At 39.7% G+C, this 18,926-nt stretch overlaps 1 protein-coding gene across 3 annotated transcripts in view; it reads left to right on the plus strand.

Annotated features, from left to right (window-relative positions):
* Window positions 1–18,926, plus strand: part of LOC137285277 (proto-oncogene tyrosine-protein kinase receptor Ret-like) — an 88,261-nt gene that overhangs the window by 22,687 nt on the left and 46,648 nt on the right. For all 3 annotated transcript variants that reach the window (XM_067817597.1, XM_067817598.1, XM_067817599.1), the window contains exon 3: window positions 14,992–15,261. In XM_067817597.1, the coding sequence (XP_067673698.1) occupies window positions 14,992–15,261 (270 nt within the window). The remainder of the gene's footprint in view (window positions 1–14,991; window positions 15,262–18,926) is intronic.

The following is an 18,926-nucleotide window of genomic DNA, read 5'->3' on the forward strand; positions in this document are numbered from 1 at the left end:
GTGTAGATGACATACTAAGATATACTAAGATATACTAGGACATATGCCATATGACTGTCCAGAACGGTTAGTGAGGAAAAGATCCAACAAAATCATACATATGAATTTTATCATCGGTTGCACTTGAAGCCGTCTCTGTTCGTCCATTTAGTGGATCGTACAAATGTAACAACAAAGACCTGCCTCGAAGATGAATTAATCCCTGACACTGCCAAGGGATAACTACTCGTCCACTGAAGTCCCAGACATTCGCCAGTTCAGAAGCAAATGTATGTGAGTTTACTTTAATGCCGCAATCACTATTATTCCAGCAAGTAGGCGGCGGTAAACAATTGAGTCTGGACCAAGCCTGACCATTCTATCACTATGGTCGCCTCTTATGACAAACAGGGGTTACCGAAGATCATTTCTGACCCAGATCTTCAAAGGTCCAGAAGTGACGGAGTAAATGTTTAAAGTAACATCGGCAGTATGTCAGCATCGTGACTAGGAATGTTGTAAATTTTTAATTGAATGGATATAGAGTTAGATATTATTCTTATCTGTCTGGAAAGAAACAGTGAAAAAACTAGATTATCACAGAAATCTTAAAGATTGTAATTATGAATGGCATTACAGTATAAAAACTATGTATCAGTCAAAACTAGCCCTTGAGAGTTTTGGGACTTACGTATCCTCTCAGAAGGACAATAATTTTATGCTACTTCAACCCTCTCTTGGGATACAGCCACTAACAATAAAAATTTAAACTATACCAGGTAGTAAATAAATATATCTACAAGACACATCAATCAAAATGCATCATTTAAATCATTTTCTTTTAAAACACCAAACATTTAATAAAAACTAACGTTTGTAAAAAGATCCTTAACAGTTACATTGAAATATTTGTCCCATATGATGGGCAATTCAAAACAGTCAAGGTCCAGAAATATGAATTATGTAAGTATATAAGAAATGTTTGGTCCGAGACATTAAAACTGACACACAATGCATTGTACAACGAATCTGTTTCCAAACTGTTTTCAGCATCGGAGTATCTGTACTTCTACACGGCATACACAGCATACGAGTTTTCCGGTTCATAGATCACTTGATTATCCGGTTTATCTACAGGTCACGTCAGTAAAATATAGTTCCATCTGTAGACAAGGTTTGTGAATGCTGGATACTAACGTTAGGATTGGCCATGTTTAGCCATTTAGCAAACACTCGGTGTTAACAGTAATATTAAGTGATCTATCATATACATTTCACGGCTATGTTTCCGTTCATACCAAACGGAAGTTGTTTCTGAGGAAAATCAAGACCGAGGTTTCTCTATTTCTCAGTTTTCACCATGAGTGTTTAGCTATGAATTAATATCGTGAAAACGCTAAACCAAGTGTAATTCTGTTAAAACGTCATATTGTCAACACTGCACATCACTGACCACGCACGAACACTCAGGAAACCTTCACCCCTTGACTCCTGGGGCATTTCGTACTTCACTACACTTGGCCACACACATCGTTGAACATCATCCGCGTGCAACACGCGTGGCTGTAGGTTAAAGGAAAACATTTTTCGTCAGAGATCTGGGACATTTGGTCAAAATACCATCTACTGTTTGCTTAGAAAGTGAAAAAAATGTACCTCTTTTCTGTTAACATCATATGTCAGTATGCCTAGAAAGTTCTACTCAAGTTAGCGAATTGGATTTTAGGAGCCAAAACTGTTATGGATAAAACGTTTCTCATTCTCTTATGATGCTTCGTTTCGGTATAGGTTCCAATTACGATTACCCCAAAACAATCATGATCCTATGGATAAAAGAGATTAACAATATCAGCAACCTCTGGTCTTCCCTGGACTCGTAACAACGAATGGTGAATCCCTCAGCTGACGAAGGGGCAAGAAGTAGCCCAGAAACGTCGTGTTGTAAATATTAAAGAAGTTCTAAATCCATACCAATCGTTGTCATGACATCTTCCAACTTCCAAGTGCCAGTGAAACATCTGGTGCCTTGGACTCCTTTTCAACTTGAAGGAGTTTATTTGTTAGAATCAAAGTGAAATTTTCTGAGACTAAACGTTAGTGTACAGTACAGGTTATGCAGTGCTGGTGAGCATAATTAGAGAGGGTAGTTTTTATCAATTAATTGTTGGCAAGTGGTATGACGATGAATTTCCAAAAGTCACCTTTAAGGACGAGCAGTGTTCCAGTAGATAAAGCTTTTGGTGCCAACATTCCACATTTTTAGGTGCAACAGAGCATGTCCGTTCTACCTATATTCAAACACTCAAAATAGTTTGTAGACATTGAATGCAACACGCGTCACAATTATAAGCCAACAGAAAGGGAAAAACCTCTTTACCGTATTATTCCCACCTGTGATTTAGAGTTATATATTAGATTAGGTGAGCAACCACGGTGATGGTCAATCCACTGTGTTTGAAGAAATCCATGATTTATTGACTTATGCTATGTCACTGTGAAATGAGAAGCATAACTTATAAACTGGTTATAATGAGTGTCTGTGTGTACACTCCACATGCAAACAAAACAGGCTGTCAGTGGATGACGGATAGTAGGCTGGGGTGGAATCATTAATTTCCATTCTGTCTCTTTAATCGCCACGACGCCCATATTCTAGCATGGATTTGAGTGTATGAAATAAGCCAAAATCCCGCTAGACCTATCGGTTGGTAACTTAAAATGCTACCAACCCAAAATGGATTTAACCAGACCAGATAATCCAAAGACAATTAGTAAGATGTGTACAAGATCTTATCTTAATTTTTTGCCAGACCATCGAGCTGGCTGGCCGGAAAATTCGACAGTCTGTGAGAAATCTAACCTGTCACGGTCGGTTATCCGTATAAGAGACAAGATCATACCAGTGGTCCATGGGGGCATCTGGCTAAAGGAGCTTCTCGGGGACAGATGTTTGGCTCGGTGACTGGTACATTTAGGTACCGTCGCCATAGACAACATCCGACGGTGCTTACATCAGTCAGGGATCTATCAGGTTTAAACTCATGTATATATACTGCAAAATAATATTCTTGAATGGTACCTACCACAATGTTATCGAAACCGTGGCTTAAAGCTCATGTTCAGCCTTTACTTTAGCTCCGATTGTATAATTACATGAGCACCTTGTCCCTATGAACAATCAGAACAAAAGTATGAAATTCAAGGATATCAAATATGTTTCTTGGATCTTCCATGCTCAAGGTGTCAGTACTGTAGTGTCTCTGAAAGGTGTTCATGACATGGTTGTGTACGGTATGTAACTATAGTTTTTCCCGTAATCCAACAAAGTTATAGCAGCAATGAGCTTCACAAATGGACAATGGAACCCGGTCTTCGGCGGAACTATCAAATCTTTCACACAAGGAAGTAACGATGTGTGCTTAGTTTTCATCGAAGAGGACAAGAGCCGTGTAATGTGCAGTATGTGGACACCATATGTTGACATATCCAGCGATCGTAATGTACACGCGAGAGAACAATAGTGAGCATTGAAAGAGCAAAAATTTTTATGTAAATTTTCAACAAAAAAAAATAAGGACATTCTTTTATTTATATCCATTTCTAATATGTAAGTGTAGCAAATCGTTTCGATGGTTGATTGAGCATGTGAAGTATATACGAGGTAATACTTAATCGTCTCAATAATGTTCCAGGAATTCCTCATTCATGCTCGAATTAGGGACATAGGGACATGGAAACATTGAAACAAGTAATGTAGTTGTACAGACAAACCAGATGAAAACAAGACATCGCTGACAGAACCCAATTTAAGGCTACTTTCATGTCAAAATGTTGAGAGATGTCATTGCTTCATGCAAATAAATAAATAAATAAATAAATAAATAAATAAATAAATAAATAAATAAATAAATAAATAAATAAATAAATAAATAAATAAATAAATAAATAAATAAATAAATAAATAAATAATAGAGTGACAGGGAGACAGACAGACAGACAGATAAATATAATTAATGTAAATAAAATAAAAAAAAAGCAAAAACATAGATGAAAAATAAAAATAGAAATAAAAATAAAAATAAAATCGCAGGTAGTTTCTGCGTCAAAAGTCAAGTGACATATTAGATATTATATTAAGATTGGATTTCAGTTTGCTTCAATTCTTTGACGGTCATAAAATGCCCACAAAATAAAATGTTTACATAATATGATCCATCGGGGTTGTTGTTGGATTACATGTCCCTCAATAGACTGCATAAGAAACATAACGCAAAACACATAGACATACATTCCTGATCATGGTACGACAAGTATGTATGGAGGACGAAAGAATATCATTAGATACGATAGATTATCTAATAGAAAGATAGAAAGTTTAGGTAACCAATAATCAGTATAGCCCGGAAATCAGCTTAACGAAAACGTGAAAATGACCAGAAAATGAGTTGGTCAGGTATCAGATGTTGCATGGGAATAATTGACAGTTTGGCACATAGACTGCTGCTTCTGATAACGCCCTGGGTAAAGGCTGCTGGATGAATGTTGGTAGTATGTGAGGCTGCATATTGACCGGGAAATAGCTTTTGTGTTCCAGACTTTGTTGCATTCTTCAAACACTCTTGTCGAATCATCGTTAATAGTTGCCAGCGAAACGGAAGTGGCAATTGATGAATCGATCTGTGCATTTATTTTCACAGCAGGCATTGGCACGTCAATTGTATTACAGTTCAACACGATTAGACCTGGAGTCTCGCTTTTCCTTATTTTTTAACTTTATCTTATTTAGTGCTAAGCGTACGGTTGGCCCCCCACCATACCAGAATAAGTAAACTTATTGGTTGAAGTTCCTGTGTCGTACCTTCAGGAGCTCCGTCATTATAACTACTCGTGAAACAACAACCTCTGACATTTCAAGCGTTCTCTGTTGCACCATTTGACAAGGTGGATCAACCATTTGATAAATGTAAAAAGACAACAGATAAATGTAATTGCAACAACCGACATCCACTGTATTACGAGTCCACTGTATTTAATTTAAATGTGACATGTCTCCAGTGCTGGAGCTGGTCAACACACAATGCCAGCGTTGGTATGCTTGTTTTCACTTTGATACATCTCATATAATCATGATCAGAGTGATCATGAATCTGCAACGTTATTTTGTATTCGCCGCCATATATAGCTGGAATTTTGCTGAGTGTTGCCTAAAACTAAACTCACTCACTATTTGTATTCAGCATGTGCCCTTGTATTGGTACAACCCGTTGTTTATGTTCAACAGTAGACTAAGAGTACCTGAAACCGACAGTATCAGTACGTCCCCGTCTACGTGAAGTATATCATCAATCAATGGCAGTCGATGGCAAGAATGGTGAAGTATTGCTCATTCTATGATCGTTACTTCTCGTGAAATATTTTTTAGTTCACTGACAGGTCATCTAGTTTGCACTGATTTTCGTCGTTTTGAATATGACCCTACACTGCATGAGTAATCTCAAATTACCTATGAACTGCTTATCGGGAAATGAACGTGAAACAGTAGCAGATGACTGAGTGACATTCCCCGAGTTGCAATCAGCTCAGTCAGAAGTAAATGCAAAGACAAGAAATAATGACAAGGAAATAATTACGGATCTGTAGCTATCCTTATGAAAAGGGAAATACAAATATCCGCCATTCTTTAATCAGAATCTTAGACAGCTTGGCAGTACATCAGTCATTTCTCAAGGCTGATGTGACAGGAATTTGACTGAGTATGGAGGCTTCCGTAGGATCTAAGTATTGTTGACCCTTTTTCACACTGGAATTGTTAACTATATGTGATAATACAGCTCGTAAAGACAGTAGGCTGACACATTGGTTAATAAAACTTAGTACTTCCGTTAAATAATCTCTGGTTGGAAATATGAATAGAGATAACATGACTAGATGCTGCAGGATCTGTCATGATGTGGATACTAGTACCTGTAGTCAGTCGGAAGTATTGGATCAAGATAACCATCTCAAATGGAAACAGTCGGACTGGTAGGTGTTATTGTGGTCTGATGAATACAGTCGGACTGGTAGGTGGTATTGTGGTCTGATGAATACAGTCCGACTGGTAGGTGTTATTATGGTCTGATGAAAACAGTCGGACTGGTAGGTGTTATTGTGGTCTGATGAATACAGTCGGACTGGTAGGTGTTATTGTGGTCTGATGAATACAGTCCGGCTGGTAGGTGGTATTGTGGTCTGATGAATGCAGTCGGGCTGATAGGTGTTATTGTGGTCTGATGAATACAGTCGGGCTGATATGTGTTGTTGTGGTCTGGTGAATACAGTCGGACTGGTAGGTGTTATTGTGGTCTGATGAATACAGTCCGACTGGTAGGTGTTATTGTGGTCTGATGAAAACAGTCGGACTGGTAGGTGTTATTGTGGTCTGATGAATACAGTCGGACTGGTAGGTGTTATTGTGGTCTGATGAATACAGTCCGGCTGGTAGGTGGTATTGTGGTCTGATGAATACAGTCGGACTGATAGGTGGTATTGTGGTCTGATGAATACAGTCGGGCTGATATGTGTTGTTGTGGTCTGATGAATACAGTCGGACTGGTAGGTGTTATTGTGGTATGATGAATACAGTCCGGCTGGTAGGTGTTATTGTGGTCAGATGACTACAGTCGGGCTGGTAGCTGTTGTTGTGGTATGATGGATGGAGCCTTACTGGTATTTGTTGTTGTATTTTTTCGGGGACATACGGACTGGTAGGTGTTTTTGTGGTATGGTGGGGACAGCCGGACTGGTAGGTGTTGTCGCCTTATGGCAGGAAAAGCCGGACTGGTAGGTACTACTGTGGTATGATGTATAGAGCCGGAGTGGTAGGTGTTATTGTGGTGTGGTTGGGACAGCCGGACTGGTAGGTGTTGTTGTGGTATGATGGATACTGCCGGACTGGTAGGTGTTATTGCGGGATGATGGATACTGCCGGACTGGTAGGTGTTATTGTGGGATGATGGATACTGCCGGACTGGTAGGTGATATTGTGGTATGATGGATACAGCCGAAATGGTAGGTGATATTGTGGTATGATAAGAACTGTTTTGGTAGACATGTACATGTACATGGAATCTACCAATATTTATTACATCAATAACCTTTGATGTGCTGGATAGCAATTCAGGTTTGTAGTAAAACTCCTTCAGTTTTCGTTTCTGTGACGTGTTGATTCGAAGACTTTTAACCTGCATCGGGAATCAGTCCGTACAACAAATAGGGTGAGACATCAGTCAACAAACACCAAAACTGCGTGCTGTTATTACCAGTGGTTTTGTAAACTTGACTAAGGTACATAGGTCTTTTAATAACGGTGCCAATATGGTAGTACAAGGGTGTGGGGCAGTACAAAGTCTAAGGTAATAAAATACAAGAACTGGCTAGGATGTGTACTGGGGTGTTATCCTATTACATAATACATGCCATTTGTGTCTGCATGTCGGCATATACAGTGCAATGTCTGTAGCATGGTGTCTGGTTTATACCCAGTTTGTTTACACACAACATCATACAGCTGTAACATTGCTGAAATAGTCATAACTGTACAATAGACTCTGCTTTTGGACGAGATTTCTCATGAATTAGGAAAGGGTTTTGTCGCCTTTATCCTTTAGAGCTGCTCTCAGCAGTGGAACTGTGGAGAGTTTCTGAGAATATCTTTCTGTGACTGAGGGTGGATAATGTATAAATGTGACATATTTTATGGGATAACAGAGACGTTAACGCACATGTAAATACGCAAGCATCCAAACGGTTAATTATATCGTTCTCCCTGGGATCACACTGTGTGTCACATAAATATAAATCCATGAATTTATTACTGCAATATTAATCGATCTATCTCCGCAGTCCACTTCACCACACACCTAAGAATCAGGCACAATAAATCCCCAGCTGTGATGATATTAATCTGTAACTCGGCATGCTTTATATCTGAGGACACAGATGCTTCCCTCCAGGTTATGTCGGATGCAGTGTTTGTGTATTAGTACTCCTGAATATATTTAACATTTGCCTCTTCCATATATGTCATGTGCAATTAGGTCCACTGAATTAATCGCAGCAAAACGTTGTGTTATTTTACTCCAGCGTTCATTCCGCTCGTCCTTTCGTCCTGAAACTTTATCCGGATAAAATATCTTAAAGTTTACATGCTAGGCTCACCAAACTTCACACATATGTTAATCATTACCCATAGCCTTTTGATATTTTGAATTTTTTCAGAATTTGTTTAGTTGTTGTTTCCATGGAAACATGACTTGGTGCAAAATGTGTTTGATGGTTACCTGGCCACAGCATATCACTGATACTCTACATACTAAATTCACCAAACTTAATACACAAGGTGACCATGACCCACAGATATGCTATGTTATTTATTTGCAAAATGTGATTTTTCAAAGTGTAATCTTAACTGTTCAATTTCATGGTCTTTCTTCGTGTCATGTGCCAATATATGGTTTATTCTCTGTATCTAGATTAGTTATTTTCTTGATGTTATCAACATTCCTCTTATGTTCTGATATATTTTCATCTACAGGATTTGTTTTGTTCATGTCATAAGTGCAAATATAGTTCTGATTGATCTAATATAGTTAATTTCTTCATTTCATATATGCAAATAAAGGTGTAGATGGCAAAACTATTATCTGACACGTATATGTTACATGTACATGCACGTTTAGTATAGTCAAGACGTAGGTCTTGTGAGCTGTTGATCCTTGTCATATTATCTATCAGTATCAGTCCTTTCCATGTGCCAAAGTGGGAAGCGGGGGTATGTGAGCTGTGTTGTACACTTCTTTGAGCTCGTAAAAGGATAAGAATTATGTCGCAGGGCTCTCAGACATATGCACAAGAAATCCGTTTGTTCACCTGTTATCGGAGCGTATCATCGTTTATTCATAATGATTTGTATTTTGTGGAATGTACACAGGTGCATGTTGCAGCAATCCAATATGCTGACGTTTTTATAGCATTTCTGAGTGTATGTTCAGCGGTACTTTGGACTTTTCTGAAACAGGTTGAAACTGGTTTTGGTCGGTAGGGTAATTAAAAACTTGAGATTCAGTTCTCATTCACCGATGTTCCTGTGCATGGTGTCGTTCAGTGCAAGCAAGCATATTGCTGACAAGGGTAATTGTAAAATTGTATTCGTACTAATGGAAACGCCTAGTACTGACAGTCTATAATTTCAAACATTAATTTGTTAGAGCAAAAGAATAGTCAATCTAGATTCTCCACTGAAACACATTCGCCTGGGTGCATGGGGCACAATGGGTCACTAAACAGCAACGATAATACCAGATATTCGCCAAGAGGGTAAGCATATCCTTCCCTACAGTAACACCCGCAACTCACACAATTTGTACGTAAAAACAATTATGACACGAGATGGTGCCACACCCCTGTCAGATTGCCTTCCATTCGGAAGTGACGAAGGAGATCTACCGAGTCCACGCCTGTCAGAACTAACGACGCTAATTTCCGTCATCTGTGACAGAAATATATGTCAACGACACCGTGTCATGCAGAGTTGGTCGTTTCACTTCCATTTGGGGGATTTCTTGGATACATCAACAATGCTCAGTCTCATCAGTCTGCAGCAAGCCACCCACTGGAAGTGTGCAGAATCACACCTTAGGAATAGAAATAACTATGCGAAACGCTATAATGTTCTGTCCGTGTGCATCGAGTTAAATTGTATGTATGTATGTGTGTGTGTGTGCGTGCGTGCCTGCGTGTATTGAGCAGTGGTAATAGCAATAAAGGCAAAAATGGTAATATTCACCTCTCACTAACAGTAACACTTATTGGAAGAAAGTGTTACGATAAAGAATTTACCGTGACAACAATTTAAGAAATCCCCTGTGAACCAGCAAAACAGAAGAAAGACAAGCCGTTTACGTTCAAATTCTGTATTAGTATGTGAGAGCAAGGTATACAAAGTCACAAGTCAATATAACAATGCTGATTACAAATACAAGAGAGGCAAAAGTCAATGGGTCACAAAATACAATAAAGCAAACTCACCAAAGTCTCAGTACGAGAGGTAATCAACTATGCAGAATGTCAACACAGCGATCGGTGTGACAGCAGATAATGTAGGTCAGGCGTTGACGGGTTTTGATGATCAAGCGTGGCGGAGATGTAACTCCAGCAAATATGAATGAATGTGAGTGTCGCCCTCAATACGGCAACCAGCCTTTATATATATTTACTAAGTCATATCCCGAAAGTTCAGGCACAAACGGACATCGTCAACACCGTAGAATGCCCTCGAATAAGTCTACCGGAAGTAGATACATAGAAAACTAGGAGCAGATAAATTCCGGAAAACCAGAATGCTAAAAGTGTTGACCAGCTATTAACGAAATGCGACCCATCATATTTAATTTTCAAAACACTAAATGCCGTGACCCAGTAATAATTATATGATACTGAATTAATAGCAAAATGTACAGAAAATACACACTCGTAACAAAAGTATCTGGCAAAGGGTCTCCAGAGTATGATCATATACAATATTGGTCGTTTTGTGGCTTGAACTGTCATGTTAGATGAGAGGTTATAACCAGATCCCTCCATATAAGCAAGAACCGTTGCTCATGCAGTCGATCACATGTATGAATTTTCTGCGTTTGAGTTTATCGTTTTATAGGCAAATATGATCGATGTTTTGACATTCATTATAGACAATTTGGTATTATTATAGTATCAAGTGAATTTTCCAGGAAAGAATTGTTACCTATCAATACCACGGACATGATCAAATGACACTATGAAAGTTCATGTTCATCCATCGTCGAACGCACTGCATATAGCATGTGCTCCAGAACGTCATGTGCAGTCACCGAAGGAGAAAATATGTGATCGCTGAAACATTGCAACGATGGATAAAGACTTCGCTTTAAGTTCCAGCACACAAATTTGTTCTTCGTGGGGAATCGTTGGATCTGAAAATGAATATTCGTTCAGTTTCATGTAACAACATAATCAAAGTTCCTCATGCCGATCCCCAAAACAGACATGCAGAGCTTCATAACAAGTGTTTTAAGTGCTTCTAGTAAAGGAACTGATCTCCGTAACGACAAGAATCCGTACATGTGGGCAGTCTGTACTGCTGTTGCTATCACATACCTGTCATTGTCTCGGTTCTTTGAACAAACCACATGTTCGGTAAGGGATCAATATTTATTGGACATTGTCGTATTTATGTGTGATATGATATGGTCTCATCAAACGTGATATATACATGCATATTATACCTGTCAAACACAAACCTGGCACTTAAGAATGAGTGTTTGCTAGCATTTGTGTGAACTGTTTTGTTCGAGGATGTCCCTGGCTTGAAATCTAATCTTGGTAATGCCTATGGCACAGTTGAAGTACGAGTAATATTCAACATCAATCAACGTTTTTGTTGTGGCATTCATGAATTACCCAGTCATGTTAGTGTACAAAGGCATTAGAGCTTAGCAGGATAACATGCATTGCAAGTTTGGTTTTGATGATTCAACCAGCCATTTATGTCAATAGGATTCCCTTTGTGGTATTAATTTAGTTCAGCCTAACGGTCACATCAGGAACAGGGAACAGTGTTCCAACCCAGCTAACGTTCCATCAAATTACGGGGACGATAAGTAATTAATCATGCAATTCAAACACACAAACTGATACCAGCAGATACTGATACCTGATGTTTTGATTCTACGAATGGACCCGGATTTCATCCGTTAGAACTTATATACTGAATAAAATAAGAAATCTTTAGCTTCATGTTCAAAATAAATGAAATCCGTATTCCAAATACCCGTAACCCTTGCTCCCATACTGTTGACACCTGATGTCGAAGCGAAAAACAACCCTAGCAAACTCAATTCGCTTAGCCGTGCATTGTTTTTGCTCGTCCCTAAAGACAGACACTCGTGAAGGTCCCGGGGTAGTATAGGCCTTCAGCAACCCATGTTTGCCATAGAAGGCGACTCTGCTTGTCGTAAGAGGCGACTAACAGGATCGGGTGGTCAGGCTTGCTGACTTGGTTGGCGCATGTAATCGATTCCCAGTTGCGCAGATCGATGCGCATGCTGTTGATCACTGGATTGTCTGGTCCAGACTCGATTATTTACAGACCGCCGCCATATAGCTGGAATATTGATGAGTGCGGCGTAAAACTAAACTCACCCATTCACTAAACACAGACGCGTTGTGATAGCAGTGTCAAGCATTTGCTGGGCACGTCCATTGGAAGATCTTGGAACTTATTTCGTCATGTACTGGAATCAGGCAAACTACATGCAAACCCCACCAAACCATCTCATCTGGCGACGCAGACCTGAGACACAAACCATGGTGGCAAAACTGACGTCTACTGAAATGCGTAGCACGGCCATTAAGTTCAAGTGTTCTTCAGTCAGTTGGAGTGTGTGTTCGTGTAATGAAGTCTAGTACTTGATATGATGACGTTTGGCCCCATTTCCATGCAAAGTAAGACTAGTTCCTGCCGTCCATTCCCTCCTTGTGTATTGAGGAGTTGCCATATGGCATTATTATCATCAGCAGCAGTTGAGAACATTTTGTGCCTTAACTTCGCTTACGTCACTATGGTTACTAGAAAAAAGAGTTAATTATTGAAACAGATAAAATTTAGAGGAATTTTATCTGTTAATGTCGCGTCATGTGACCTGAAAATGACAATATGTATTATCTGCTGACTCTAAATATGGCATTTGATAGTAAAATGTCGTTATATTTTTAGGTGATTCCATTTATACATATCCGTCTCAAAATGTGTGCAAGACTACGCCTGACGAAATATCCAAAGTCAACAGTGAGCCAATCACGTCCATCATATGTTCTTCCGATGTAACCAAAGCTGTTTTCCTAAAGTTCCTAACTGACGTCACGGCAGATATTGCCGGAGGTCATATATATGCATTATTGAACAGTTCATTTATGGCGGTGTACTGACTTGCATGTCTGATATTAGACACGTCAAATAACAATACCAGGGCAAATGATGTCGTTTTGCTCCCACCTATCTGTGGGGACGTGAAAACATGGCAGTCAAACGCAGAACTATGGAATCAAAAGCGCATCATGAATTGTGGGGCTGTGAAAAGAATGGGTCTTTTATCTGTCACCATTGTTCAGCACAGCAACACCCCACCTCACTCATTACTGACAACGGCCACAACATGTAGATAATTCGATGACCCTCCATGACTCCAGATCTGAACCGTATCGGATATGAAGGGGTGTCCGGCCACGTCATAATTACTAGTCTACGTATCACTACCAACATGAGCTGATTCAAAGTATAAACCCATTGTGTGAAAACTACCCTACCTAAAACGGAACTAATCATAAGCGCATGAAATCACTTCATGTGAGATTCAGAAGCCTATAGCATTCTAAAACTCCACAATGCGCACATAGATGGTAAAATACATACAATGTTTTACAATTTGGGTGACAATCTCCACCCCCCACCCACCCCCCACACTTACACCGCCCCCAACCCTACACACACACTCACAGTCACACCTTTTCATGGCACACGGGCTTTATCATCACGTTTTAAATGTCTGCACAGATTGCTGTCACGTATAGACAGATAAACTGAAGACATGCATTATTAGTAAAAGGAATAGATTTACAGGTCTGTAGATGAAACGTAGTACGGGATTTGCTACCAATCCCTTGTCACCAAGTACATGTAGTCGTTATAAAACACACGTTTGTTCTGACACCAGATGCATGTGCCAAATAGACATCCCCATATATTCGTTGTACATCACTTTGAAACATAATAGTGCATTAAATCAATTATTACTGGAATACATTGTCTGTGCCTCACAGCAGTGATTGAGTGACTTGTGTTTTAATCCGCACTCACTGAGATCACGGCAGTCTGGACCAGATGGGAGACAGGAAACTTTGGCTGGTCCGAGGTATACAATCCCCGGTAATACATATTGTCTGCAGAACGATATTGATACGAACATTTGAAGTGCATTTCCATGTTACAACTGAATCTGTATGAAACCATGGGTTGGACTATTTCCTTTGCCCTCGTATCAGAAGTAAGTTAAGTGTCCACGGCAATGATATGACATGTGAAAAGCAGCTAGGGACTTCTTTACGTCAAACTGTTCAGGGATTTGGACAGTATAGTCTTCAGGGGGAATATGCAATCTCCTTAATATCTGTCAATGAAATGAAAGAGGGCTGTGTAAACAGTTTCTCAAGCTATCGTCTTACATTGCGACTGTGTTTAACGGGGATCATTATTGTGGGGCATTATGTCGTAAAACCCATACCTGAGACCCGGGACGATTTGAGTGATTGATTTGACATTGACTGCCTAATGGGATTTCTTCGAGTTACATGTTCAGCTATTGTTGCACAATCATGAATCAATCTCAGTAGAGTGTTCTAACAGCTCCGCCGATCTATTCCTAACTGAAATAAAATTCGCAACCCTTTTTGTATTACCCGTTGTTATAAAAAAGAAAAAAAATCCCTCCTCAAATGAAGAAGGCACACTGTATCACTGTATTTTCAGAGTCGCAAACGCAATGTTACACCAATTCTATGCCGACCGAATTGAAATGTAACCATACGATACGTGACATACTGTTTGTACCGCACATCTCGGACTTGAGTGTTAAAATTTGACAGCTGTTCTCAGGCATGTCCATGACATCACACATTCTTTACAGACGTTCCATATTGCAGTACACCAGTATATCTATAGTACATGTGTATTACACCGCTAATACTTTAAACATCTTGTGATTGGTGAAGTAACAATTTCCGACAACTCTTTCAAGTAAATATATTACTGCTCAACCTATATGCAAAGCACTTCCTTTCAACCTTCGATAATCACTTTTACAAATATTTCTTAAAACAAGAATTAAACCTGACAGTAGTGATGATGATATGACTAAAATGTTTTTTTTTCATTTATAGAAAACACGATGTCTCTCAGAGTAAACGCATCCTGCATAGACAGCCTTGGTGAGCAGGAAGTTGCCTCTGTCCAGGTTCAGATCCACATGTCCACTGATGGTTCCGTCGATCGTGCTTCTGACCCAGGTGAAAGATTTGAGAAGCTGTGTTGGGAGGAGAAGGATCCTGAGTACATGGTCCAGGAGGGCCTGTCTTCCATGACGTTCGCAGCCTTGAGGTTCCTCCCAGACATTGGTGGAGACATCGCCATCATCTACAGCCTTGATAATGGTAGGTTGACTTGATTTTGCGTTTTGTATATTACGACCGCCACTGGCCGAGCAAGACACCCAGTATCATCACTATTTGATACTAATGATTCATATACACATGCTTTTCTTATAGTCGACAGTGAATGATCGACTCAGAGGTTTTTCAGACTTTACTTTTGAATGTAGAAAGTATTTAGTCCTTGTAGTTACATGAACTGAATTCTGCCCGCATGACACTGAGTTCAGACGTCCGTAATGTTCGTTCTGTCAGTTTCCAACAACACCTACGGTGCCGTGTTATTGTCATTGCATTAAAGGTCAAAGCCAGAGAATAAACAGACTCGTTTACGCCATAGGGGTAAAAAAGAAAATAGCGGAGACAATTAAATATATGGGTTACAGAACACCAGTGATGACACTTGGTGTTTGCATGTACGCATGCTCCACCCTCCAGGTCCCACCCACCACACGTTTTGATGAAGGAAGTATGTATGTGTTTGTTGTCTGACAACACATACCACAGCCATCCAATGGCGCCACTGTCACAGCAGATAATCATGTGAGAGAATAGAGAACCCTTTCGCGTGATTTTTCTCAGGAAACTGAAAAAGGTATGTTTTATTAAAAAAATATCTGCTGTTTAGAATTGCACACATTTGAAACTACATTTTTGGGCTGTTATCTCAAACAGTACTGTTTGTAGTAGCCATACTACCATTAGCTATTTACTTACAGTCAGGGTAGTTTTGTCATTTATGTTCGTTATAGTAACTACGTATGTATACCACGAAGTTTTCACTCATTTCCTTTGCGTGTTGGTTGACGTCACACTGAGTAATATACCAGCTATATGGTGGCGGTTTGTAAAAACTGGACTACTAAACCCTGTGATCAACATCATGAGCTTCGATCTAGGCAGCTGGGAAATGTTCATTTAGTAACACATTGGGACATTGATCCATTGGTTCCCTCAAACATGCTGCATGACTTCAGTTAGTTTACTTCGGTGACAGTGACGCAGCCGCAACAGTGCAATATGTAACATGACATCGGGTTGACGTTTATAATGTCGCTGAATCAACTGCCTGTCAATAAAAAGGTATAACTTTTGGAACGTGGAACACGGAACTCACCCACCATCACCGTCACCATCACCATCACCATCACCATCACCATCAGAATCACCATCAGAATCACCATCACCATCACCATCCTTGTTTCCTATATGGCAAAGTCGCCAGTGTAAAGAGTGTCTAGCCGTCAACATCAGCGGCACTGTAGCATAGAGTGTATTCTTAAGGTATGCTGAAAGACACTAACATGCGTCGTTTAACACCAGGCAGTAGTGTCTGAATCAAAGGAAGATGATGCACAGCAGACTTGTGAAGGAACCTCACACATTTTATATTCTCTTTACATTTCTTCTTCCACTTTATAGTTTACAGTGACTATATGTTGAAACAGTGTTTTCAGTCCCTGACATTTCAACCTGCACCAGATCACCATATCTAGGCATTTGGATCCTGCAGATCAATTCCGTCCAAGGTCACTTGAGAAGCGGCCGTACAAGAGTTACCACTCTTGATCAGGGCAGCTACATCAGGGTTGCTGACTTGCGTCATCATCTTGGCATAGCCGCACCCCTGGTCTGTGAAGAACCAAACTGTCAGGAATCGATTGGGGTAAAGTGGAGATTCGAGCAAGATGGCCACTTGTCACCCATGGTTTGAGAGACCTCCGTTTACTTCCGTCGGTGTTGTCGTAGAGTCTGGAACCGGAACATCAGTAAGTAGAGGCTTGTCTGGTTCATTGATGAATCACATGTTCTTCTTCACCAGAGAGATTGAAGACAGTGTATTTACTGTAGGAGAAATAGCCGTTATGGCCCCATTGAATTCGACAAGTCGACAGATTCGGTGGACGTGTACCTGAACGTCAAAACACTCCCTAGACACTTCCACAAATACATCAACAGTTTGGAAGAAACCCACAAGAGCGACTTCGTGGACTTATCCAGGGTGTGCCAAGAGAGTGTCAAACAGTACTTGCTGCCGGAGGTGGCCATACAAAGTAGTGGCGTTGACGCGATCCTGTGGACTAATGTAAACAGAAGCACAACAACGAGGGTTGCTGCTGTGCTGGCGAGGCGAACTTTACCAGTGAAATTCAGTAACTGCTCTTAAATACCGCAATGATTTTTTTCTGAAAATGTCGTATGCGTTTTCTTTTTTGAAGGGTGTAGATTACGGATATAAGAGTGTTGGGTGTTGCCAATCATCCATTTACACCCTCATGACCATCCACATCCCCGTCTGTCTCGAGCGTGCTGTCCAGACTGTGGGCGTTAAGCGTTCTAGCTCTTCAGCTTCTTCCTTTTATTTCACTTCTTGTGTGTCAGTTCTTCCTCCTCCTAGTGTCAAAATGTTTCTGCACTGACCCATGGTCAGTTGTACATGGTATGGTACAGAAGAGATGCTCACAGCAGCAAGCAGCAGCAACCACGGTTACAACACTGTCTGCACCTGCGACTAAACAGTAGGCTACTAAACAGTAGGCGATCTCGGTTACGGCTGCCACATCCAGTACTGTGACAAAGGAGGTTATCTTAGTATGAACTGTCCTAACAAGATCCGAAAACGTCCAACCCTGCTGCTGCCGCACACCACCAGCTTATTTCCTACTCGTATTAGAACGACCCTTTTCATGGCCACATTATATCGTCATATAAGAATGCCTGCATAAAGACATGCCTGAAAACATTTCCTTGTTATTCTCATCATTCATAATGTAATCAGATTTCAATATTTCTCTTGCGATTTTTTAACTTTGCAAAATGCAAAATCGTTAAAAACAAGAGAGTAAGTTATTTCGATTTACATCCTGAATATGCAGGTTTAGTAGATCAATCCTGAAAGAAACAATAGAAGAGTACTTTTATACTGACAGCAAGATGAAAACTTAATAGGCGATCTCCTGAATTTAAACGTAAGGTTACTGACAGTCTGTTTCTTGAAACATTTTTGTTGAAAGTTAGAAGAAAAACAATTCCTTTTTCATCTTTCCCCAAAAGGAAAACAAAAGATAAGACCTAGAAATTAGAAACTATAATTAAAAAGAATGAAGATACAATTAGAAACGAGTTTCAAAATACAGATTAAACCTTACTAGGAACGGAACTTGGAAAACTGTAATTGGAATTGGAGCGGATTAAAGAAGAAGAAGACATGAAAGGAATTTAGCTCTGAAAAAAGAGCCTTGTGGTATGAAGAATGAGAAAAAGCAAGAAAATATTTCTGCCATTTAGAAAACAGAAATTGTGTGAGGAAATCAATAAATAAATTTACTACTGATAATGGTGAAGTATTGACAGGCTGCGATTCAATCGTAAATGAACTTAAGCAATTTTATGCAAAAAACTCTATTCTTCAGATAGGAAATGTGAAACAGATTCTCATCTCATAAAGCTGATAACTCCAACATTGAAGACAAATCGGAAAAAGACATTGTCATGAATGAAATGTCACTGGCTATAAAAGCATGAAGAATAAGTCCTGGAATTGATACATTATCGATAGATTTCTTTAAGTACGGTAGGAAATATCTTAAGGTTTGAATTTTCAGATTTTCTAAAGATGTTTCTATAAGAAATAAGAGATATATCCTACCATGAAAAGAGGACTTATT

The sequence above is a fragment of the Haliotis asinina genome, chromosome 5 (genome assembly GCF_037392515.1).
Source record: "Haliotis asinina isolate JCU_RB_2024 chromosome 5, JCU_Hal_asi_v2, whole genome shotgun sequence".
Classification (NCBI taxonomy): Eukaryota; Metazoa; Mollusca; class Gastropoda; order Lepetellida; family Haliotidae; genus Haliotis; species Haliotis asinina.